We start from the raw sequence: 26,737 nt of genomic DNA, 5'->3' as shown, positions 1-26,737 counted from the left end.
CTTTCCATCCTTCTACAAGATGACTGAATCTCACAGCCAGAGCAATGACGCAATGATGATCTACTTTGACTGGGATGTACAATAGAACTAAACATGAGCCCAACCCAACACCCATGAATTCAATGGAAAGGCTGCCACTGATTTCAGTGGACATTTGATTGATCTTTATTACGTTTTCCATTTCTATCCTCAGCTATTGAAGGTGTAACTCCTATTTGGCCCTATGGAGGCCACAGAATCATACTACAAAATTTGGTGGGATTAGAATAGCCTGTTTCCAATCTTACTATTCATAATAGGCAAAACAAGGAACCTGACTTATCTCATGGCCAAGATTTTAGTCACTTCCGAACAGGTACTTTTTAAAGACACATTCCAGCTATTTGTCACATAAATTTACCATGAAAATATAACTGATTTTTCTTACTATAAAGCAAACACAACATACCTTAAAAGACCATTAAATAAATAAAGAATAGGTGTTTACCAGAGCCATTCCAAAAGTAGGTTTGCTGTGTGTAACTTCTCGAAAACGTGCAAACCTGCTCAGTTATGAAAGGTCTCTTTTTAAACTCAGATTTCGCAAAGAAAGGAAACCTCAGTTATGAAACAAAGGGACTGATGTAAATTCCTTGCTGATTTCATGGAGTTTAAAAATTAAATAAAATAAGTGCTTATCCATATAATGCTATTGGTCCACATTTTGGAATAGGTTTATAGCTGGTTTCCCTATCCCTCTAGTTTAATTTAAACATAGCTTGGACCTCGGAAGGCTATGGAAAGACATGAAACATCTGCCAGACAGAGTGGCTAAATAATTGTAACAGTAAGTGAAATATTCCTCATATGTTACATACTACAATTGAGTTACTGAGTGAAGGGATACCTTTTTACATCAACCAAAGAGTTAAAGGTTATGTTGCCTTCTCAGGGTTAACGTAAATTACTGTATGTCTGACCATTAAGGGAAAAATGGATTTGTGCTTAGACCAATTCTAATAACCCTGTAAAAGTTGGGAACAGGGCAGTTCATACTAGGCTGATTTTGTGGCTAGTTTTAATTCCCTCTAAACCATTCTATGTGATGTATTTAAACAGCTGGTCATAGCAGAATGATTCAAATTATTAAATATATATTCATTAGAAGACATACAAGTTTTTAAAACCCAACACTTTGGATTCCAGATGCTCACAGACACAGCAATCATGATGGAAGCTAAGATCACTATATGGTATCGATTGTATGCAAGCAAACAATCCAGCCCCATTCCGTATATTTAAAGCCTCAGAACTGTACAAAAAACTTCATAAAGATAAAGTGAACACACTTTATATAGATGCACCCATTTCTAACAAAAATAAGATTAACTTTTTTATCACTGCTTAACTACTACAGACAAAACCAGCACTGCTGTATAGAACAATAAATTGCATTTAACTGTAAATAAAAAAAAAAAAGGTGTGTAGCATAATACAGAGATGTGCCAGGACAGGAGCTCTAATTCCACAACTTCTCATAGGTAACCCAAATTCCTAACTATCTGCTAATGTTTGGCCAGCAAACATCAACACCATATTTGTGGTTGGCTGGGATCCTTGTTTCTCAGGGGCGGGGATCTTCACCACCTTTTCTTACTTTCACCACGTTTTCCAGACAACCTCATCTCCAGGAGTCCTTCAGGCAGCCACGGGACCTCTGACCACATGTTACATCATGACACCACTAGCTTTAATGCAATATGCCACAGACCTGACTCAACGTTTCCTATGCACATGTGAGCTGATAACGAAAACACTAAGGTTTTGCTCTTAAACAGAAAAGCCAACCACACCATACAAACAGTTCCAAAGAAGTCGTATGCCCCACCCCAGAAAAGGAGCAGCTTTAAAACTATTTTTTAAAAGGCCCACCATCCGCACTACATATTCCACCTTGCCAACATGTGTTAGTACTTCCATTGGGGTAGGTACTTCAAGACCTAAAACACTATCTGTGAACCAGCCGGGGGTTCCGATATTTGTTGTAAATTAATCCACACTCGAGCTGTTCAGCACACCTCTTTTGGAATTTGAAGTTACAACAGTCTGAATGCCCTAGAATTTGTAAAAAAAAATAAAAAAAATACTGAACTGGTGCAGATGTGACATGGACAGTTGAGTCAGAACCTTTTTTCCCTGAAAGAAATTGGCAAGGAGAATGTGTTCAGAGCAGATGCCATCAAATGAATGTTGCTGTCCCTCAAGATCAGTGGATTGTTCTCCAGAAGAAACTTGCCAGGGAATTTACTGCTTCACGGAAAAAATTCGGAAAGCCATCCCTTCACTGGGACTCTTCAAGCTGAAAAAGAACAATCATTATGAACCTTAGGGAGATGCACCAGCTCCCTACATAGTCATGGCAGTAAGGAAATCAGTGGTTTCAATTATTCATTTGATTTGACGGCATCTTTATTTGCACATCTGTGTTCTGAATTTCTGAAGCACTTGAGCTTCCATTACTCCCAGTTCAGGAGTTTCCATTACCACACTGAACCCTGATGCTTGTTTTTTTTCCCATGGAAAGGCACAATTCATAGCTGGTGAAACTTAAGAGTGCACTGAAAAGCTGTTACTTATACAACCACCTCCCACATGATTCAATACAGGAGACTGGTGAGCCATCACCACGACAAGGGAGTCAGTGCAAGTGACAGGGAGGCCAGGAGTACCACAGCAAAAGCAAAAGCAAAAGCATAAAGGTTGAGGGGCATCCATAAGCACAGACTCCATGGGTGTTCAAGGGCTCAAGCACCCACGGGAAAAAAAATAGGGGGTGCTGGGCACTCATAAGCCACAGCTGTTTGGCAGCAGTGCCAATCAGCTGTTCATCGGGGCCACCGATCAGGAGGTGCTTGGGGGAGAGCGGAGAGCAGTAAGCGGCAGGAAGGTGGGCCTCGGGGGATGGGGCGGAGTGGGGGCAGGGCGAGAGCAGGGCCTTGGGAGGGCGGAACAGGGACAGGAAGAGACAGAGCCAGGTGAGGCCTTGGGGAAAGGGGCAGAGCCTCAGGGCGGGAGTGGAGGTGGAGCACCCACTGGGAAAAATAAAAGCAGCTGGGTCTCTGGAGACAGTCTCAGCTCTAGAGACCTCTCTTTTCACTAATTCCTGATGTAAACTGTCTTGGGAAATATTTCTCAGTCCAGCACCCCTGCGAGGGGGTAGGGTAGGGGGGAGTGAGGGAGAGAGAGAAAGAAAGAAATCTGGACACTGTATTTCCTCCTAATCGTTCCTGTTGACAGGACTGAGCAAGAGACACTTCTCCTGCTGGGCTGGTGGAATTAACCCAATAACTTCTTCCTTGTATGTTAATTACACTGGGTGTTCCAAGGAACTGTTAGGAAGAACATAACAGTGGCAGTTTCCAGTCCACTGCCAATTCCAATTTTTTTAAAAAAGAGGGTTTTTTCCCCCTGGTAAATGCACTTTGCACCCCACACATACTAGAGATGGCAACCCTACAGATTTCCCATCAGTACAGTTCCCAAACGCTATCTGCTAACCAGAGGCAGCTTAGCTGAGTCTCATTCTCCTCTCCCCTTGAGCCAAACTGTGACCGTTTTCACACTCTGAATTTAAGTGAGATTATTAAATCTGTTGGGTTGCATTTTCAGAGTGCTGCACGTGCAAAATGTGCACCTAAATTCAAGTGTGTTTCACATACAACTGCACCAATTGTACATTCAATAGACCGGTCAGGCACATAATTGGGCATTAAAGCCTATAGTCGCTTGCTCCATCAGAGTAGGAGGGTGGACAATGTAGGTCTGCAAAAAAGCAAGATCTGAAAATCTCCGCTTTTTTGAATCGAGTTCTTCTTTTGTGTGTTAAGAATTTAATGTATTCACCATTGACTAGTGGCTGAGCAAACATCTTGAGGGGGCGTGTTCATGTACAAATTGAAACAAACAAAACGTTTGCACAGCGTAACTGCAACAAATGTGATGCAGAATGATAACTGTATCCAAACTGAGCCCTGGATAGCTCACCAGCCTTGTTTTAAGATGATGCCATCTTTATTCCATGCATCTCCTCAACTACTCTGTAGTAGATTTGAAGGCATGAAAGTCTGTAGCATGTGCATGCATACTCTCTCTCTCTTTACACACACACACACACACACACAATATTATATATAAAAGGCCAAGTTGGACCATCCCCAACCCCCCAAAAAAGAATCAGGAATTGTCACATGAAGGTACAACCCACTATTCAGAAGCACTGTTTTATCCTCTCAAGAGAGCGTGCTGGCACGTTGATTGATTTAGAATGCTTTCTCCAAGAACAGAGAAATCACTTCTAGTCAACAAATTCAGGCCACTGTCGGAAGAGAGGATATTGGGCTAAAGGACCCATGGGTCTGACCCAGCATGGCCATTCTCATGTTCTTATGCTATTAAATATATTAGACTTCCCAGAACTCAGTAGTGGAATTCCCAAGTGAAAGCCACAAAGCTGACTGTACAATGAAAGATGCAGACCACGTGTTTATCTTTTCAGTGGTGTTAATTTGCCAGAATGTTTTAGGATAAAACTCATGTGAAACTGCTCCCCCAACATTAATTAATAATGACTTTGCTAAAAACCAGAGTAAATTTTAAAGGGCTGTATACCCAGTGAAATTTATTAACAGTGTATTCACATTTTGACTAGTTTAAACTCATTTGTAAATGAAGGACAAGCTTAACAGTATTACATCCTTAATATACAGAGTCCAAGAGTAATGCATTCAGCTGCAAATGGCAAAGAAGGGATGACACACATTGTTTTGCTTGTTTGCTTCTCTGAGCTTACAGCAACATGCTAGAATCACTTACCTTGTATATTCAATTCCTATTGTCCACATTTTCACAAATTGATCACAAAAAAGAAAAGTGACCCTACCTCTCAGATTGGACGCCATTCTTCAAAGAGCCAACGTAGTTTTTCTTCTTGTCCACGGGCATTACATCCACATAACCGCCAGTCTCGTCTTTAATGACTCCAGCGTGCACGGCCGTTTTGCAGATACTGGAACTCTGAAAGATCATAAAGTAAATGGATTTAGCTGGGGCTCCAAGACCTTTTTCTGATGACTAGGAAAATGAGGAAGAACGAAGAGAGACTTATGTGAACGAGAGACGTATGGGAAGGTTGTTTGTCTTCCAGCTTGAGCAGTGAGAAAGGACTCTACAGATCACAGAATCAGAGATGTAGAGCTAGAAGGGACCTCGAGAAGTCATCCAGCCCAGCCTCCTGTACTGAGGCAGGACCAAATAAACCTAGATGAGCTCTTGCAGATGTCGCATGGTCCCTGTTACTAATTGCAAATGGTGAGAATTCAGAATAGCTGGCACAGGCAGGTGTAATGACTGCCCTATGGAGGGTAAGCAGTATTACCACTACTTCTCTCCGTGCACTTCTGTCAACAGGTTGGTCAAACAGCCCATTGGTCGCAACAGGAACTCTGCCAAGGGGAGAATGATTGAATCAATGGATTTATCAGCCAGCCAGGCCCTGTCTACATTAGTCAGTGAGCCCTCTTTTTGGTGCTGCAATGGCACTTCTTGACCTCCTCAACCCTGCCTTTGTCCACATGAGAAGGTGTGGCCACTTTGCATTGTCAACGAGGTAGCAGAGGTTCTGCAACTGTTTGCTGGTGTGAAACAGCAGAGATCCTTGGTGAATTTGGCCTAAAGAAATAAATGATCATTTAACTTGAGACGTGTTAGGTCCCATCTTCCCAAAAGCTAAGATGAGCTTCTTTCATCATGATCTGGTTTTCAGAGGTGCTGAGAACCCACAGCTCCTACTGACTACACCAAGTGTAGCAGGCAATCATGAAAATGAGGCCTGCAATCTCTATAGTGCATGCTGCTTCTGTTTTCTATTTTGTTTTGTTTGCTGCAAGAACAGAACCTACCAGCAACTGATGACTAAGCTACAGAAACATCCAGGAAATAGAGTGATAGCAGAGAACTCTAAGGCTGAATATGAACTTGGACGTGAACCTTCTAAAAAGTTATACACTGCTAGTTAGAACAACAAAAATCAACTCTAGTAACAAGGATTGGAACAGGTGAAAATCCCAAATCCACAAACTTCTTGATCTTTAAAAATCAAACTTCCACTGCAGAACCTGCAAAGCAATATTCCGGCGGCATCTGTGTACTATAGATCATGTTCACTCGCTCTCCAGGGCCTTAAAAGGCAGGTTTTCCCCCATTCCCTATATATTTATCACTTTGGATTGCCTATCTCTTGGCAGCTTCTACAGTTTTAATTGCCAGTTTGGTTTTGCTTCTATATATGGGCAAGACAGCACAGGAACACTCTGTTTGGAAGATATGCTTTGAATTTGCTCTAGTATGCAATGGGAAATCTGTAAATCTAAAATTGGCTCATTAAATTAAACTGTCCTGAATGCACTGTCCAAGGCTATTTGTAACACTCTCCACTGGGACAAATCCGTAATGGTGTTCTTTCCAAGGCATTCCTTTCTTCCAGAACTTGCTGTTCTTCTGCCTGCTCATTCCTTGGCCATTCTGGTTTTTACATACCCCTTCCCCTATCAGCCTACTGGGTTCCTATCTTCTATCTTGCCAAGGAGTCTTTATCTTAATGAGTTGTCTGAACAGGGCTCTGAAGATGGGAAGCACTAGGAGGATGGAGGAGTTTTCTCCCAAAAGGTAGGGCACCGGCACCTCAGGGATCGCACAGCAAAAGATACCACATAGCAGGTTCTCTGCTTCTGCCTCAGCCCCATTTTCTTGGGATGGATCCTAGTATCTCTGGAATGCTTCCCTCCCTGCAGAACTGGGATCTCCGGGGGGGCCCTGTCCGGCACCAGCTGCATCAAACTATTAGCAATGAAATAGGCCTATGGACTAAGGCCTAGTCTACACTAAAAATGAGGTTGACCCAGTTAGGTCACACAGGGGTGTGAAAAATCCACTCCCCTGAGCAACTTAGTTAAGCTGACCTGACCCCACTGTAGACAGCACTAGGGCAACAGAAGACTAGCTACTGCCTCTCAGGGAGGTGGATTACCTACGCCAACAGGAGAACCTGCCCCATCGGCATAGGCAGCGTCTACGCTGAAGTTGTGCCACTGTAGCAACCCAAGTGTAGACAAACTGTAAGTCACCCATCAAGTCCTCATTTAGTGTGACTAGCCTGAAAACAAAGATGTGTTCCTCCTCAGGGGTTCAGCAACATGCTGCAGTTTCCACTGGTGATAAAAATCGGCCTCATTATGCAGGCTTCCTTCTTCAGGAAATCTCTCCCCAGCTAATTGCCTCACAAATGAGACTGCTGGAGACTAAACTACCTTTATCTCACAACAGCAGAGAGACAGTCGCTCTCTCTCATCTCCTCAGGGTTCCTGAACATGAATGGGACACACATTTCCCTTTCAAGCACAAGTCTCACCATGAACCAAGCAAGAAGGTTGCACTATTCGTTATGTATACATTTCCCAATGCTCCTGTATTTCGTAAAAGCTTAAAAGCTCTCACATAGCTTTGATAAAGATTCCTGCCTGATACACAGCCCACAGCCTCAGAGACATTCCTTTCAGCATTAGCAACCGTGGAATTTGTCTTCACTGAATAAACAAAGGTGCAGAAGAGAACAGTCCAACCTTTTATTTTAACGGCTACAAAGAACCAGGCCAACATTTTCAAACCTGGGCACTTACAGCCACATTTAGGTGCCTAAAACAAAAGCAACCTGATTTCCAGCAGCACCACGCACCTGTAGCTCTCATTAACTTCAGTGAGAAATGGCCGCCTGCAAAACCAGGAATGAAATGGCAGATATTTCTAAAGGTAAAAACAAATAGGGGGAGGGAAAATCCCTGTGGGGCCCCTATATCTACCATAAAGAAACAAATCCCTCTTAAAAACAATCCTTCGCAGGTTCACCTTGCAACTTATGTATAGCATCTCCATCACCATAGAATATAGGCCAGCAATCATTCCATTCTCCTCCCCCACAGCTAGTATTAACATTAGTCTCCTTTCTCTGTCCCTCCATACAGTCTGGCCAATCGTTCGTGCACGAGACTTCTCCCTTGCACATCCTGCTGCCTGGAAGAGTCTGCTTCCCTCTGCCTCATTTCAGCTGAAACACCTCCCTTCTGTGGTGTACTGAAACCTGTGTTAAAATTACAAGCTATCACTTTAAGTTGTAAGGGGGGTTCCTGGTTCTGCTTCCAGGTTAAGGGACTGTGAAGGGAAGCCTGAAATCTGGCTCTTTCAGCAGTCAGTCTGATAAAGAGCCAGTCTGGAGCAAAGGTGGGTTGAGTTGTGCCTCTCTGCCTTAGAGGCAGGGCCGGCTCCAGACCCCAGCGCGCCAAGCGCGCGCTTGGGGCGGCGTCCCAGCGGGAGGGCGGCAGGCGGCTCCGGCGGACCTCCCGCAGGCATGCCTGCGGAAGGTCCGCTGGGACCGCGGTTTCGGTAGACCTCCCGCAGACGTGCCTGTGGAGGGACCGCTGGTCCCGCGGCTCCGGTGGAGCATCCGCAGGCATGCCTGCGGGAGGTCCACCGGAGCCGCGGGACCGGCGACCGCTAGAGCGCCCCCCGCGGCGTGCCGCCGTGCTTGGGGCGGCGGAAATCCTAGAGCTGCCCCTGCTTAGAGGGCAGCCTGCTTTCTCTCTCTGTGTTTCTGGACGTTGCTGTGTTAGGTTTCTGGATTCTAAGAAATAAAGTAGTGTTATCTTGCAACCCTCCAGGAACAGAATAAATGAACAAGGGTGGGGGGGAGGGGAGAGGGGATTCCTAACTCTCTGTGCATATGCCATGAAAATAATACCTTCCTCTTTGGCTGTGCCAGTTCATTTCCTTCTCCCGCCAATATTATTTATCTCTGCATTTCTACTGCTTAAGTCAACAAGGCCTTTCGAGATACAGTTTGTACGAAAGCCAGCCCCGTTCAAAAAGAAAGCACTGATAGAAACTGGAAGAAATTGGAATGAGAAATAAGTGATGTTATTGCTGATAAAGAATGAAAAATCATCAATATTTTGGTTTGGGACACTAAGGCTAAACCAATCAGAGAGTTTAAGGTCAGAAGGAACCACCAGATCATCTAGTCTGATCTCCTGTATATCACAGGCCATCAGCTCCACTCAGCACCCACACACGAAACCCAACAACCAAAATTAGATCCCGGTATAGCAGCCCGCAGGTGCCCCTCATAGTAAAGTCATTTTGTGGGGACGGGTAGAAGGCTAAGTTAGCTTCGATAGAAAATGAGGCCACATTTCTGTCTCAGCCCATAATGATCCCCGTCCCAAACTTTTAACAACAAATGTGGCTATCCAATCCGGTTTTAATCCAAACGGTTATTTGGCTTCTCTCTCAGACATGGAAAGAGTCAATGACGTCCATTTATTCTATTTCACTGGACAGTGATGTGTGCATTTCTTGTGATCTTTCCAAGATGAGAATTTGATCATTGCTTATCCCAGCTTCAGTGTCCAAGATACCCAGCCATCTGTCCCCCAAAACAGCGAGACTGTTAGACGAAACAGATGGATTTTTTTTAAAGCAATGGAAAATGGATTTGGCTCCTGCTGAAAGGGTATTGGCAGTTGCTCTGCCATGTCCCCTGTCTACCACTTGACTTTGCAAACCTAGTCTAAAGAAGCTCTGACTTTTCTTAACCCTTCTATTTCTTGGAAACTGGACTATTTTGGAGATGGGCCTGAGCCGTGAAGTTTGGAGCCATATCTAAACTTTTCCTTACAGCATGTGCTCTAATGCTCGGCCCACTTGAGTTTTAAATGTCCAAAATACTAAGGTTTCCATTTTATCTCTGGAGAAACTATTCCATCGTCCTGCTGAATCACCAGGAAGGATTTCACCATGGTTTTGTAATTAATACAATGCTGACTATTCACACGTAATCCACCAGAGATGGTCAGAAGATAGTGCCATTGCTTTGCAAGATATGCCATCCTTTACACCTGCCTTGCATTTGTGGGAGGCCCTCACTGGACATTTTTTCAACGTCTGTAATGGGAGCCAGGATTGGTCCATTCAGGCTGTCTGTTGCCCATAAAAGATAGGGGTGAGAGAGCTCGGTTACACCTCTGCTGAGCTAAATCTCTCATATTGGAAAGATCCAAACCAAACGTGCAAGTCTAACAAAATGCATCATTAAAGTTAATGATGGGGCCCTTACAAATGCACCTGTTCTGGCTTTGGTGCTTCATCCATTTAATGCACATGGGCATGTATTAAGGTGCATTGATGTGTGGGCCTAACAAATCATTTCATGCCTGAAGCCAGAGAAGGGAGAGTTGTGCATGTGCTTCCATTTGTCTGCTTTTAACCACTGTGCATGTGCTTCCATTTGTCTGTTTTTAACCACAGTCAGTGTCCTGCTTTCCTCAAGGTCATGGAACATCTTTTTCTACATTGGAAATAACTTTTAGCAGAGCTGCAGAACATCTGGATTTGATGACCTGCATTTGCTGCTTCCTCCTCTTTCTACTTACTGTTTGCTTCCACAATTTATCATGCACATTTTAAGGATCTAGCAATTACACTTCAGCAACACATTAGAGATCATTGGTCATGAGTACCTTGGCTTCTTTGTCTCTTTGGTTGGTTTCCAAAACTACATTGACCTCACTTCCTATAAACATACCTTTCCCAAGCCCTTGACATCACGCAACCTAAAATAGCATCCTTATTTCTATGAGAAGAAAACAGAATCTTCTTTAAAGCTGTTAAAATCCCATGATGGAGAGGTTAGTTGCTCCTGGGGCTATGGACTAACCCAAGTAGAACCAAGTACAGCCAAAATCCTCTCTTCCTGATGTCAGAGCTTTGTTCTCTGTGGTACAACAAACTTTCACATGCATCCTGGGATCATGTAAACACTGAAGCTCTCCAAGGCGGACCAGAAGGTTACAAGCTCATTGAATTGCATTCTGCTACCTACTTAGTAGTGACTTTATGATGCTAATGCCCACAGGTTATTTCCCCATTAACTCCTCTGCTGCCAAACCATTTTGCAGGTCAGGGTTTTGGATGTGCTGCTAACATGACAGAGTGTGAGAGTACAAACTCAATGGGGAAAAATACTTTGTTTTCTTTAGTTAAGCTATTAAAAAGGACAGAGACTGTGACATATATACACAAGTCCCATGAAGGTGCAATTGTATGGATGGGAATCCACAGGGCACATGAGAAGAGCAGCACTTGTCTAGTTTTGTTTGTTATTTGTTTTAATTTTTCTTCTGATTTGTGGCTTGTGCTACTTCATTGCATGCCTTCTTGCTGAGCATTCCACACATGCAGTACCCTTTGTGGGAAAGGCTTTGGACTAAATTCTCATTGCACCGAATGTTTGTTTATTTTGTCAGCCTTCCAGTCCTCGGATTTACTGTCAATGCAAAGAACTTTTCTATTTGTACCCCTCACTGTACTTACAATCTTCTGCTACAGCTTCCTCAAGCCCCTTCTTCTCTACCAAGTCTAGTCCTGTCTTTCCCCTGCCATTCTGCTAATGCTCCTAAACCCTTCAACACATGCCTTGTTAGACCCTTGTCATCTCTGACGCCCTGGCCATACTAGTCTAGCGGAGATCTAACAAATCCTTGACAGAGCAGTAAAGTATTTTTTCCCTAAATCAAATTCCATGCCTCAGTTTATATAATCCCAAACCCAGAGATTCATAAGAAGTGGGGCTTGTGAACCAGGACATTAGTGCCTCTGAGTCAGTATAAATCATAAAATTATGCAGGACCGAGATGGTGGTACTTAATTAGCGCCTCAGGGACGTCTTAGCAACTTTGGAGTTCTTTCAGATCAGATGCAAAATTGAGGTCTTGAGTGCTCGTGACCTTCAAAGATCTCATGACGTTCTTCACCACGCCTCCCGCTGCAGATAGCCACATTCTTGATTCTTCCCACTAAAACTTTCCCAGCTGTTTCTACTGGATAGCATTCTTCTCTACTTCCTGTCCTTGTGCAGTATTCCACTCTACTTCCTATGCTTATCCAATACACACGAAGAGCACATGCTCTGGTTCCCAGCAGGGGTGGCTGTTTTTCAGAGATATCTGAAACTTTTCCTGCATATATACATGTTGGAAAGACTTTGGGGGAAAAGGTGTTCTAGAAACGTAATATTTTATTATCACAATTACATGCCATTTTTTGGCTTATTATATATCTAGACAGGCGATGGAATCATTGCCCTAATAGATGAATAGAGTAAACAGAAAACTGGCATGGGATTATGAGACTTTATTCATATAGCTTTATAAAAATATAAACAACTGAAATAGTTGTGTGAGGTTCTTCTGATCAGTTAATTACCTGATCATTTGCCCAATTAAAGTGTTATTCTTGGGACCCTGCAGGGACAATCTTATTTAACCATGTGCCAGTTCTGAGGCCAAAAAACAACTGGCACCAATTTCAAATTCCTCTGTGTTTTTCTTAATTCTGCCTGTGACTACAAAGGTAAAAAGGAAAAAACTTTACTAAATATCAACAACAAAACTACAGGCAATTCTCCACCAAGGTCTGCAAACTCCAGAACAAATCTCTAATGCCCATGTTCTCTCTTTATTAATCTGGATATATATAATAAACAAAAATGGAACCTATTCCCTGCTCCCTCCCAAACTGAAAACTCTCTTTCTAGGTGGAAGTTTAGGCAGGGTTGATACAACCAAATATTGAATGGTTACAGCAATACCAAACATATTATTTTGTATACTCCAATGATCCTGCTAGGAATATTTTCCAAACATGTGCTAACCACCACAAAAGTACTTAAGTCAAAAAAATGACTCTACACTGACCCTCACAAAACCAGCAACAAACAAGTGGAGCCCATTTTATCATTTCTCAGGAGTTTGAAAAGATGTTTGCACCTGTCCCGTGTGGACACTGAGCCATAAGAGCAGTGAGAAGCTATACTAAGCCTGTATTGTCAGTGGATTTTAGACACATGCTATCTTTAAGTGGTGACCAAAAGAAATGTTCCTTTGCGTATCTATCCATTAGGTTATTTTTTGCCATTTAACCTCTGTCCATTCACATCAACTCTACAGCTGTTCACAGAGCTACAAAACAAAAAAACCAACCAACCACCCACATTCTTCATTTCCGCAACAACTGCTCACAAATCATATTCTACTTGCAGAAAAGAAGGGGAGGGCGGAATCTATTTTTGCAAGTTATGTCGAGTAATAATATAACATATGTAACAATAAACGTGATTCGCTTTTCATCTGTATATCTCAAGAGAGTTTACAACGGTGGACAAGCATCAACCCCATTTTACAGACAAAAACCCAGAGTGGTTAAGTGACTTTCCCAAGCAAATCAGTGCCAGAAATGGGAGTGCAACCCAAGTCTCCTGATGCTAACTCTGAAGTATAACATTAGCTACGTTTAATCAGTGTCCAACTAATGCAAAGGACATTTCTATCCCATGTGCTGGCAGAGTATTTCCTTATTGTTTATAGGGACTATATGTAATTCTGACCTTCCTAATTCATAGAATATGAATGAATCTCTTAAACGACCATGGGAGCCAGTCATTTCAATAGTCACCTGGTTATTTGGAGAGACATAGGGAAGTGGAATACTCACATCTGCATAAACCTTGGAGCCAAAGACTGGTGCCCAGTATGCTGGCTCAGCTTTGCAGTGAGCTGGACAATAAGCCCTGAAAAACATTTTATTCATATTTATTCGCTACATCAAGGAGCAAGAGAAAAAACAAGTTGCATTCTTGAGCTCTTGGAAGGAAGCCTTCAAGGGCCAGCATCTGGTTTGCAGGTGGCAGCAGCTGACTGACTCTTTTTTCCCCCCTTTCAGCTGAAACACAATAGTGACTACACAGCTGCAAATGAGACTCTTTTAGGCCAGTGAGACAGGAGGTAATGAAGGCCATTGGGCCAAATTCTCCAAGCGTAGCTTCCGTCCTTGTGCCCCCCCCTCCCCCCACACACACACACACACTTGTTTGCAGGTGGAGTTTTTTGCCCATCATTCATGCATGCACCTGGTGGAATTTCCATGAGCAGAGCTCGTTCTCATGCTAGGCTCAAGAGGAAGAAGGTTTTATGTGTATAAACGTTATCATTTGGGCATACAAGTGATAGCGTCCCAAAACTGCACGTGCACGTGAATGAACAAAGTGTGAAAAGTTGCACATATTCAGGCCAATTTGAGGGGATCTTCTATTCGGACCCTCTTATATTGCTGAAGCATGTAAAAAAAAACCTCAGTAATAAACCCACAAAAATATGGATTTTAAATCCTGGCACTTGTTTGTATGCCAGTGTTGAGAGTATGCTCAGATCGCAAACATGTTTGTGAAAACAGGCGATTTTATTCATATAGTATATTGTTTTGGATGTGAAAAAAGCTCCCTCATTTAACCTTTATCCCAGTTAATCTGACATAATCTATAATTTTAGTTTATAATCTTCAAATTGGATTGGTTCAGTATCTCCATCCAGTCCTTCAGCTTCTCTTTCCCTCACCCCAGTACAGGCCTAGGTTCAAAGGAAATAGCATCATACTTGAGATATGCAGTTTACCTTGGACAATGAGTTGCTGGCTTTTTGAACGGACACAGCTCAGCTACAGTGGTGTAACAATCCAGTGTCTGCACTGTGGAAATCAATTCAGAGAGATGAATTACAAAGCCAAATAAGCTGGTGCTCCTGAAGTAAACAGAAGCATTAGTCACGCATCACATCTGACAGGATGTATGTCTAGCTGATGCAGCCAGAAGAATAACTTCAATGGCTTCATTAGAAACAGCTTGCATTGAAGAGCTATTTTTATTAGGATTTATCCTGGAGAGCTACTAAATTGCTAGAAAAACCTTTTCCGAGGACCATGGCTTTTTAAAGAAAATAATATCTGAGTGATGTGATTTTGTTACAGATTTTTTTTGAATATGGCAGGGTTTCTCTGGCAGGTTTGGGGTCAAATTCTGAGTCGAAATGACTTGCCAGTGCCAGAGAGACTTCACCCTAAAGCAGCTCAAGGTAACACAAGCCTTTTTTAAGCCCTGTTCCGGTCGTCCCACCTCCTTTGGCAAAAGTGGGCATTTGGGTGTGGAGAAACCTGGGGGGGGGGGGCAAGCAGCGATGTCAGCCCTGCGTGGGGGGGGGGCTCAGACGTGGGGGCAGGCAGGGCTTGGGTGAGCAGTGACTCAAGCCCCCACCTTTGATAAATATGGTCACCCTATCTAGTATGTGCGTCGCTGCTCACCTGAGCCTTGCCTGAGGGAGGGCGAGCGGCTTGGGCCAGCCCCAGATGGGTGGGTGGGGAGGACTCGGGCCAGCCCCATGCACTGTCCCATTTTTCCTTTGGGAAATATGGTCGCCCTAGGCGGAGGCGTTATTCAAATGGGTTGTAAAATGTTTTCAAAAATGCCATGTTTGTTTTTCCTGACCTGCTCTGATCATAAATAGGGAGAGTCTCTTGGCTACAAGAAGTTTTGCCCAGTTAAGACTGAAAACAGAACATGGCTATGGAATGACGATGTCCATGTATAATAATAAACTCGAGCACCATTGATTTCTTCTCAACATTATAGCGACAAAAAGGGCATTTAAACCTACCTGTGACTTTGGAAACCACGAATGAATTTGAAGGTTTATATTTACTGAAAAGCAAAAGAAATATGTATACGTATTTCATTGACCTTTAAAACATAAATGCACTACAGTCAGAGCCGGTGCAAGGATGTTTTGCGCCCTAGGCGAAACTTCCACCTTGCGCCCACCCCCGCCCCCTCACCCTGAGCCCCTCCACCCCCCTGCGGCAGCTCCCCCCCTCTGCCCTGAGGCGCCCCCCTTGCGGTAGCTCCCCACCCCCCACCCTGAGGCACACACCCCCATCCCAGCTCACTCCTGCTCCATGCACGAGCATGAGCATCCCGTCACTGCTTCACTTCTCCTGCCTCCCAGGCTTGCGGCGCCAATCAGCTTAGGCGCCGCAAGCCTGGGAGGCAGGAGAAGTGAAGCAGCCACGGCGTGCTTGGGGAGGAGGCAGGGAAGGGGGGGCAGGCTGGGGCGGGGAGTTCCCCTGTGTGCCGCCCCCCCCTTACTTGCTGCAGGCGGCCCTCCCCACGCTCCCCTGCCCCAGCTCCCTCCGCCTAAATGCCGGCGGTGACTGGGGCGGCCAAAGATCCGGCCGCCATGGTCGCTGCCGAAGAAAATGGTGCCCCGCAAATCCCAGTGCCCTCGGGGACTGCCTAGGTCGCCTAAATGGTTGCACCAGCCCTGACTACAGTTACTTTAAGATCTACTCTCTATTGCTTAAGCAGCAAAGAATCCTGTGGCACCTTATAGACTAACAGACGTTTTGCAGCATGAGCTTTCGTGGGTGAGTAACCACTTTGTCTCTTGCATCCGACGAAGTGGGGATTCACCCACAAAAGCTCATGCTGCAAAACGTCTGTTAGTCTATAAGGTGCCACAGGATTCTTTGCTGCTTTTACAGATCCAGACTAACACGGCTACCCCTCTGATACTCTCTATTGCTTGTAAACAGTGGCAAATGTGGAACAATAATTTATTGTACAAGTCATGGTCCTCCATACACAGAGATACATTTTCTGAGGGAAGAATTACCTTAAAGATTCAACGCCATTTCTTGTAGACTTGACAAAAAGGGGTGATCTCCCTTTCCTAGTGATGTCAACCAGGCCTCCTTTATCATCTATGACGCCATAATGAATTGCAGCACGACATATACTGGATGCCTGGAAAGCACATAACAAATAGTACGGTAATACCAATGTTTCCTAAATAGTTCTAAGCCAAAAAGAAACATTTAATAAACAAATATGTAAAAGAAATACTTAAAGACTGGAGTTTACACAGACTTACAAATGCTGCATTGGCTCAGCCTGCTGAATTTTACTGTTATAACACATGGGCATGTATTTTTATTCTAAGCCTTACTTGATTTAAGGACAAACATGGATTTTTTTAAAATAAAAAAATATAGTATTTAAACGTAAACTATAAGGAGAGCTGGTTGGAAAATGTCCCCCGCCCGAGGAAAATGTTGAACTTTCAACAAAAACGTCAGATCTTAAATATTTCAGCTGAAAACCCCTTGGTGAGGGGAGGTGGTGCATCATGGCAGTTCTGTGCCACGATACATCATGGGAGATGCAGTTTGGAGGGAAACCCAGCCCATAGAGAAGAATAAGGGCACTAAGCAACTGAACTACAACTCCCATGAGGCATCTGCAGCAGCATTTCAGCTTCAATGTATTTGGGACCTTTTATTTATTTATTTATTTATTTTGGATTAAAAAAATCAACATTTTCATCAGAAAGCAGACACATTTTGTAAAAACAAAATTGTTTCATCAAACCCCTGGTTTTCCATCAAAAACAGTTTTGACAGGAAATTGTTGACCTGCCCTAATTATAAACTATTTTGACAATTCAAGATTCAATGAGTCACTTTAAAAATAAAAATCCAGCATCCTGTGAACCATCCTGAGAAGCAATTCTAATATAAAGTCTCTTTTCTATCCCAATAGCTCACTGCTCTGAGGGATAGATCTTGAAAGATGCCATGCACTCCTGTGACGTACAGGAGGGCCCTCAACTTCAGTTGAATTTAGCGGGCATAGAGGGCACTCAGAACCTAAAATCAAGCTCTGAGTAGATACTCTTTTCAGCACTAATTTCATCATATAGATGGGAAAATGCAGATTACCTTTGTTATATAGACAGCACCAGTACAGTTTACAGCACCAACATGGGAGGGCAGAAAATCTACGTTACATTAGAATTGCCAGCATTTTCCATTTCTATTTTTACCATTAAAACCCCAATAAATGTCATCTATCAGCCACAGCAAAGTACGTACAGTCTCATAATAGAACGTTCCAAAGATTTTTGCCTTGCTGTTCACGCAGCCAGCTGGGCACAGATACCTAGTTAAAGATATATATATTTGTGGTGAGTATGAAATGTGAGTCAGACTTTTATTACATTTTATTACATTTAATTTAATAGTAATCCCATTAGTGTCATTTAACTACTCCATTTAAAACCAGTATTGCAAAACAGCCATGTTTTCGAATACCTTTTCCCTTAAGAATGAGATCAATATTTGGATTCTGTGGATTTGTTTTTTTCCAAGCGATAAACTTTACTGTACCCTTAACCAGAGCTCTTGACCTCCTGGGTGGGGACAAGCTTTGAATTGATGGTCAAAGGTTGGACGGGAATGTAACACAAAAGGAGTGCACAATGATTATGCCAAGGTTTACTAAATGGGGCTGGCCACCTGGGAACTGTGGGTTATCATAGCCGTTCACCATTTCAAGCATGAAGTAAATGGAGTCACCTTACTGCTAAACTTGGCCGACTCATCATTTGTATTAAGAGGAATGAAAGACTTTTTTCATAGGGATTTAGACAGCATTTGGATTCTAGTCACAGTCAACAGAACCCAGCCCACTCCATGTTTGCAAAAGCCAGCCAGGTTTAAGGCGGCCATATCCATGACTACTGCAGCAGAAGTCGATAAAACGTTACCTGTTGCATGTTGATCCTTTGCATTTGTCCCTCATTTTGGTATCACACTTAATGACCTGTGCTAGAAAAAAAAAGGGGGGGAGGGGAGGAAGACATAAGAGATGAGAATGCAAGGAAAAAACTGCCCAGAGATAAGTGGTCGACTTGCATTATAGTGATAAATCAGGTACATGACATGGTCTCCAGGACTACTTCTGTGTGGGAAGATTGAATTCTTATCACAGAATAACTGGTCAGTAGTGAACTTCTAACTCAGAACAATAAGCCTGAAGTAGTTTTACATCCATCACCTGGCCACTTTATTGCCACTTTAGTCATTCCTTTTATCACAAAGGTGTCTTTGTAAATATTAACTTGACGGAAACATTTGACATCAGAAGACTTCAATTTACAACCGAAAGACAGTGCTTAGCACTCCTATCATCCACTTAATTATAGGCTACCCACATTCCAGTAGAGAGACTTGAGAAGGATATGCTCACTCCCCTCAGTTCATTTGCAATAGATCACTCTTTAAATTACAAATGATTAGAAAAACCTTTAAAGAGATACTATCAATTCCATAAATATTTCAGCAGACCTTGGCAAGCAGAGCTGTCCCCCCTTCTCCCTCTGGACAAAATCCAGAAAAGATGTCATGGTGGTGAATTCCGAGTTTAGAATAGTTCAAATGAGTAAAATAGTAAATCACGGAAAAATAAAATGCCTAGATATGAATATAATCTAGTGATCATGGCCAAGATTTTCTAAAGGTGCTCAGATACTATGACGATGAGTGTGATAGAAGAACCAGAATAGACCAACTAGTGATTTTGAGTGCCTCAATTCTTGGGCATCCAGCCCAAGATGCTGTAAAGAGGCCTACTTTTCAGGGTTGTCTGAAAAATCAGGCCTCAAAATATTGCTTCGAAACAAGTTGGCCAAAAAAATATCCAATTATTTTAACTGGCCCTCAACACAGGTTTGCACTGGAGGCTTCTTGGCATTTCATTCCACATCCACACACTTGCGCGCACACACTCCTACAGGGATATTTAAAAGCTTATAGGATCTGGAAGACAAAGAAGCTCTCTTACTCATGAAACTGTCCGCGGTTGTGGTGACTTTCTTGATCTTGGTTGATTTGGTGGGTTTGGTCACCCGTTCTTGCACCCACACGTGTTTTTCCTCTGTAATTTGTGGGACCTCCACTTCGTTAGTCTCATCCCGCTCAGGCTTTTGTACGTAGTGGTCATCTTATTGGGTCGGGGGAGGTAAAACAATATCCTGGCATTAATAGCAAAGTCAGAGGAGCTGCAGGAGGACTGATATTTCATGGAAGAGTCTGTTTGGTTTGACAAAGATCTATCTCTAAACTACTGGAAACTCAACAAAATGCAAGTTAAATAATACAGAATGGGCCAGATTTCTAGGGTGGGTAAAGTACCAGGAAAAGAGGCCTGGGTTCATACCATTCATTTACTCAGTATCTAAAACACTGCTTAAAGAACTAAGGTGTAACTGGTTGAAGTGATCTGTCACTATTAGTTAGAATGCTGATGAGTGTGTGTGAATCTCTTACTATTATTTATCATGCTATTTACCAGTACAGCTTTTACTCGGTAGAGGAAAAGGTCAGTCCTCTAAGACAGTCAGGCATATTAACTGGAGACTATCAAGAAAGGATCCTAACCAGTTAAATGGTCAGGTGGCTAATGCCCTCCCTCTCTCATGCAGGTTGTCCTCCTCAAAACTACCTTCTTGATCCTCATCATAGATTTATTCTGTCCACTCTGAAACGAAGGTTCTGGTAGTGTTGTCATTGCTAGGTCAAATCAAGCTACTCAGCATGCACTACTCATTTCTCCTTACTTTGCTGCAAAGTTAATGCTCTTGTGCCCTCTGAGGATATGTCTACACGGCAGGTAGACGCCTGTGGCTGGCTTGTGCCAGCTGACTCGGGCTTGTGGGGCTTGGGCTCTGGGGCTGTTTCATTGCAGTGCCGACTTCTGAGCCCAGGCTCTAGGAGGTGGGATGGTCCCAAAGTTCGGGCTCCAGCCCGAGCCCGGAAGTCTACACCCCAATTAAACAGCCCCACAGCCTGAGCCCTGCGAGCCCAAGACAGCTAGCATAGGCCAGCCACGGGTTTTTAATTGCAGTTTAGACATACCCCAAAGTCCATAGTTAGGGGGGGAAAAGCTCCGAAGTGGTGCTAGCTAAACCCACTTCCCCGACTTGCCCTAGCTGAAACCTCACTTTGCTTACATCCCCAGCAACGAAGAGAGGAATGATAGACAGACAGACTGATGACTGATCTGGTAGAGGAATTTCTCTCTCCAGCTGTACAGCCAGTGGTCTCATTCCATTCTCTCTTTTCTCTTCCATATGGAAATCCATTGCATACCTGCACTCCGTTTGCTTCCTCATTGCTCAGGCTACTAAAAATCAAGCACCTAAATTGATTTGGGCCCAAAATCTTTGCTTTGAACAAGTCTCCAGGGAGTTTGTCTGCATCTATGAAAACAGGCACACTCCTTCACAGAGGAAAAGGCTTCTCTAGATAAAGAAAGAAGATACCATCGACACACAGCTCCAGTGCATCCTCTATTTTAAATGATATGAGCAATTTCACTGATGGTTTCAGAATAATAGTTTTCATTTACTAAATAGAGCACCATTTATAGAGCAAGCCAAATGAGAATGGTATTGCTTGTACCTACAACATACACAAGCCTAAATTCATTGGGACAAACTGATCTCATTTACACCGGGGTAACTCAGAGAAGCTTCCTTGAACTGATGGAGTTACTCTGGATTTACACCAGTGCATACAAGCAGAATTTGAGCTCTAGGTTTTAGGGAGTTACATGGCATTCCTGCTTCAGACATTCTCATACAGTACCTGCTTCACCTTATTCTGTATGGTGAATTAAAAGCATACAAATCTGTAACTGCTTTTAATGAAAAGTTTCCAGAAACATTTCTTTTCCAATTTCTCCATACCACACAGAAAAGGACCTAGGTGAGATCATTTGCATTTCCTCATGATGCACTGAGCTGAGAGAAATAGCTTATTGATCACCTACCTTTGTAACAGAGGTTGTTCTGGCAGCTTCCTCCATAGCTCGGTGGGCATTCAGAGCAAGGCCTGCCATTTTTATAAGGAGCTTCTCCAATCCAGTTCCCCCTGAAAAAAAGCATATGAGAATTTTTTTTCTGTTAAATAGCCTCTATGCCACACACACAATTCCCTTCCTGCACCCCTGAGCTTCAAGGCACTGAGGAACTGTGGGAAATGAATGTTTCCACTGTACTTCTATGTTACTAGATTGCTATAAATATAAATAGATAAATAAATAGACTTTAAGGTCAGAAGGGACCAATATGATCGTCTAGTCTGACCTCCAGCACAACGCAGGCCACAGAATCTCACCCACCCACTCCTGTATCAAACCCCTAACCCATGTCTGAGCTATTGAAGTCCTCAAATTGTGGTTTAAAGACTTCAAGGTGCAGAGAATCTTCCAGCAAGTGACCCATGGCCCATGCTGCAGAGGAAGGCGAAATGGCGAAGAACCACCAGTCTCTGATCTTTCCATGAACATAGTCTGCAGCGTTCTCACGATAACTCAGCAAACTAAGTAAACGCAGCACAGTCAGGGCCGGTGCAACCATTTAGGTGACCTAGGCGGTCACCTAGGGCGCTGGGATTTGGGGGGGCACCATTTTCTTCGGCAGCGACCGCGGCAGTCGGATCTTTGCCCCCCCCGGTCACCACCAGCATTTAGACGGAGGGAGCTGGGGCAGGGGAGCACGGGGAGGGCCGCCTGCAGCAAGTAAGGGGGGGGGCGGTACCCAGGGGAACTCCCCACCCCAGCCCCCCCCTTCCCCACCTCCTCCCCAAGCACGCTGTGGCTACTTCACTTCTCCCACCTCCCAGGCTTGCGGCGCCTAAGCTGATTGGCGCCACAAGCCTGGGAGGCAGGAGAAGAGAAGCAGCGACAAGGTGCCTGTGCGTGGAGCAGGGGTGAGCTGGGATGGCGGGGGTGCCTCAGGGTGGGGAGCTACCGCAAGGGGGCGCCTCAGGGGGGTGGAGGGGCTCAGGGTGGGGGCGCGGAGGGGGGGGCGCAAGGTGGAAGTTTCGCCTAGGGCGTGAAACATTCTTGCACTGGCTCTGAGCACAGTACAGTAGTTTCCCTTCTGCTTCACAACTGGTTAGTCACAGACTGGTATCTGCCTTTAGCTCTCTCATGTGTGTTCATCGAGGTGATCAGAGCCACAAGTCCACTATCAGTTCTTTGCTCTCAAGATTATTCCATCAGCTACACAGGCCAGCCTGGAATGCAACTTCTTTCTATTTAAAAGCTGTTCCATTTTCCAACCTGAAACTGCCTCCAAACAGAAACACACAGGGCTTAGCCTGAGACATCAGAAATACTAGTCATGGTGAGCGCTCTAGACAATTTGCTGATGTCTCTACACAACTTATCTGGGAACGTTTATCCTCACACCCCATTTTCTAATGACTCAAAACCCCCTCAGTTTTGCCTCTGGTGCCACAGCCGCATTCTCCACAGTTGTGGTAATCACTACAGACTGACTGAATGTAAGGCAGCTCTCTCACATAAACTTTAAAGGGTCACCGCTGCAAGTCTGTTACTTTAAGGCAAAGGTTTCACCTCATTTCACTTCTAAAAGGCCTGTTTCAGAAGGGTGCATGCGTGTGTGTGTGTGTCCTTGGGAGCCAAAAAATCTTACCACATTATAGGTGAAACTGCATTATATCGAACTTGCTTTGATCCGCTGGAGCACGCAGCCCTGCCCCCCCGAGCACTGCTTTACCACGTTATATCCGAATTCGTGTTATATCGGATCGCGTTATATCGGGGTAGAGATGTGTGTATGTGTATTATATATATATATATATATATATATATATATATATATATATATATATATATATATATATATATATATATATATATTATAATATTATATTAAACTTTTACATTAAAATCCTATGCAGAAACTCCAGAAGAGTCTTATATTTGAGTATTTGTCCATTCTGCCGTCCTGAACTGACGATACGCAAAGCAGTTCAACCTTCTCCTGAGAAGACACATATGGTACAATCCTGCATGATGACGAGTTTCCTCAAATTCCACTCCATTCCGTAGGAGATAAAGGTGCTCAGTATCTCACGGGAGGGTGGGCTTACTGTTGGACTATATACCCATAAGATTCCTAACAGATTTACCAGAACAAACTGTGATGTCTGTTTCCTCCACACCTTAATGCTCAGCAGAACTGAATGGAGTCTCCAATCAGAGTCCCTTCATGTCTATACTGACTTCTTTCTCCAGATCTTTCAGTGTTGTGTTGCCTTTCTATAACTGTATTCTAAACTCTATGCTCTCTGGGACAGGGGTGTCTTTGATATTTGTGTCTTGTGCTGCACAGGGCAGATTTCTAGGGCCTACCAATTAAATATGAAACAATATTAACATCAATATCAATTTGTGACCCAGGCCAAACCTCTTACTAAAATCTTGCCACAGATGCATTCATTCGAAGGTTTTAAATGTAACTTCCACTTCTAGAAGAAGCCCAACCCAGGACTGGCTCAATCCTGAATGCTTGACGGTAACTGTAAGCTCTCTGGGGTAGAGACTGCCACTTGCTACATGTCCATATAGAACTTAGCACAATGGAGCCCCTGATTGAAATCTCTGCACCAGATTCTATATTTGTTAAGCAACTTGCCAGGATGCAGTTTTAAGAGTTTGGGGGGGGGAAGGGTAAGGAACATATTGTGTCTTCCTTACTTGGGAGAGTAGTTGCAGACCAGGTAGACGGCATTCTCCCAGATTTCTCCCCAAACACTCATCTGTTTGCAGACGTTTACAGCACAGCCAACCTTGTTTGTTGTGGCCCAAACGATCTGAAAGTGTAACACAGACATTTTAAAAAACAGAACGCCGCAAAAGGCACATTTCGATCAAGCTTCCTGAGTATATTTTCATAATGAGTAGTATCTACATCTCCTCCCACCCCCGCAGACAGGCTGGGATACAACTTTTATAAGAAGTGACGCTGATGCCACTCTGTCTAATGCATATTCAGTACGGGTTTCTTCCTTCTTTGTATTTCCTCGCCCTACTAATGTTGAGGTGCCCTTCTCCTATAGGTTAGTATATTAATTATCTTAATTTATTATCATATACATCAATACATTGTCATGGCACTCTTGTGGTCAGACATCTGCGGAGGTTCTATCCAAAAGCTGGTATTAGCTCACGTTCCTGTGGCTGGCTGGTGTCGTTATGGACAAAATTCCCCCGAACACACTATTTCCAGTTCCCCAAAACATAGGAGGTGACTGTTAGGCCGTTTATCTGTGCCGAATTTCACAGGCTTCAAGCCTTATGCTAACTGCTGAAGCCATCATCGTACAGGATACAGGCCTGTAGGTGCCTTGCATTACTGCTGAATAAAATAAATGCTACTGCTGGTTTAATGCCAACAGACCCTGGCCGTCGGTGGGTGGGATCAAACCTGGGACCTCTGGAGCTAAATACATGGGCCTCTACTGCATGAGCTAAAAGCCATGCAGCTGTTGGCTAAGGCTGCAGAGCAGACTCAATCTCTCTAAGTGGTCTTGGTGCCACTAGATGGGAGAGAACACCACACCCATGAGGTGTGTGGGTTACACTAGCACTATGGGCTATGTGGAGTGTAAGGGAACACACCAAGTTCAGACACGGAATTCAGGACTTCATGTTTCCTTCCTCTTCCTTACCTGGGTATAGTGAGTGCACATTGCTCCAGAGCATCTTTCTGGACACCAAGGGTCACATTCGTGGGGATACGGATAAGTATAATCTTTAACTTCGTCATACCAAGATTGGACGTGGAAGGCTGGAGAACGATACCTGAAAGACCAAAGATACATGACGAGCTGGATCGCTAACTAGAACTGTGGGTTTTCAACCCAACCTCAGCACGCCCAGGTCCCCTTTTGTTAATATGAAATTGTCAATAATTTGATACAGGATAATTGTGAAGTGAGTTCACAGTGCAATGTGGTGCCATCTTGGTAAGGAGCTGCAACTTTAACAAACAGAGGAATCACAGGAAATTGTAGAAAAAGCCACCGTCATATTTTGACCAATGACAAATCTCTGGTGTTTTACATGCAGGCAAGTATTAGGGACTGTTTCTTTAAAATCCATGACCCAATCGGACATTCTGTAGTATTTATAGGTTTAACTTTCTCTTCAAAAGCTGTTGACCTGAAACGTCCCCTTGGCTTTTCCACTCAATTACAAAAGACTTCTAGTTTGGCAGAAGGTTGTATTTTGAAAGTAAACATCAGCTAGAGGTTACCAAACATATTAAACGGAAAGTCATGTACCTATTTTACCACTAGACAATTCGTTACATCTGGAAGTACACTCATGTCCTCAGCAGCCGTACAGTAGGCGCGTGTGGTATGTGATTCGGGTGTGCAGCGCACTTGTAAATGTGGTTTGTGGCACCATTGCACAGTGATCCGTGCTTCTGTTGTGAATGTCAGCATAATTATTTAGACAGACACTCATACACACAAGATTGGGACGGGGGACCTACAGTACGTGATTAGCTCAAGGTCATTCAGGAAGTCTGTAGTGGAGCCCAGGTTAGAACCCTGGCCTCCTGACTCCCGTCCTGTACATTAACCACAAGACCGTCTCCTCCCTTGTTACTTCAGTTTGTCCACAAAAAAAATGGGCCCAATTCTGATGTCACATCAGTCTTACACTGAAGAAACCCCATTGACTTCAACTGAGTTTTACAATGGGCATAGTCACAACCAAGCCGGTTAAGTTAATGATGAAAGGAAAAGATTTGCCTAATAAAACACAAATTATGTTCTGATTCCGCTAGCTCCTTTGTAAGAACAATTAAGGCTTTAAAAGAAACACTAAATTCACCCTTAACATCTGCACCAGATGAGCTCCAATTTAGCCGTTGGTTGAGCTCACAACAGCTTATCTGGACAGACTCCAACGTGGTTCATTAGGCCAACAATGCTCAGGAGAACGACAACAAAGAAACAGATTGCCATTTGATGAGTCTCCGCAGTGGAAAGCACCAGGAGCTGGCACAGCAATCCACGTGGATGCAGAAACACAATAATTTCCAAA

General features: G+C 43.7%; 1 protein-coding gene across 5 annotated transcripts in view; it reads right to left on the bottom strand.

Annotated features, from left to right (window-relative positions):
• Window positions 1-1,660: 1,660 nt before the first annotated feature.
• CRISPLD2 (cysteine rich secretory protein LCCL domain containing 2) overlaps window positions 1,661-26,737 on the bottom strand; it is a 40,312-nt gene continuing 15,235 nt past the window's right edge. For all 5 annotated transcript variants that reach the window (XM_039503601.1, XM_039503599.1, XM_039503602.1 and 2 more), the window contains 12 exons: window positions 25,351-25,483; window positions 24,377-24,492; window positions 21,638-21,738; window positions 19,649-19,807; window positions 18,573-18,633; window positions 17,899-17,965; window positions 16,641-16,771; window positions 15,627-15,670; window positions 14,592-14,664; window positions 13,636-13,711; window positions 4,919-5,052; window positions 1,661-2,338 (listed from right to left, as the gene is read on the bottom strand). In XM_039503601.1, the coding sequence (XP_039359535.1) occupies window positions 2,284-2,338; window positions 4,919-5,052; window positions 13,636-13,711; window positions 14,592-14,664; window positions 15,627-15,670; window positions 16,641-16,771; window positions 17,899-17,965; window positions 18,573-18,633; window positions 19,649-19,807; window positions 21,638-21,738; window positions 24,377-24,492; window positions 25,351-25,483 (1,150 nt within the window). In that variant the 3' untranslated portion in view covers window positions 1,661-2,283. The remainder of the gene's footprint in view (window positions 2,339-4,918; window positions 5,053-13,635; window positions 13,712-14,591; window positions 14,665-15,626; window positions 15,671-16,640; window positions 16,772-17,898; window positions 17,966-18,572; window positions 18,634-19,648; window positions 19,808-21,637; window positions 21,739-24,376; window positions 24,493-25,350; window positions 25,484-26,737) is intronic.

This window comes from Mauremys reevesii, linkage group 16 (assembly GCF_016161935.1).
Source record: "Mauremys reevesii isolate NIE-2019 linkage group 16, ASM1616193v1, whole genome shotgun sequence".
In the NCBI taxonomy this organism is placed as follows: domain Eukaryota; kingdom Metazoa; phylum Chordata; order Testudines; family Geoemydidae; genus Mauremys; species Mauremys reevesii.
Note: the sequence above shows the minus strand (reverse complement) of the source record. Positions and strands in the feature narration are given on the sequence as shown.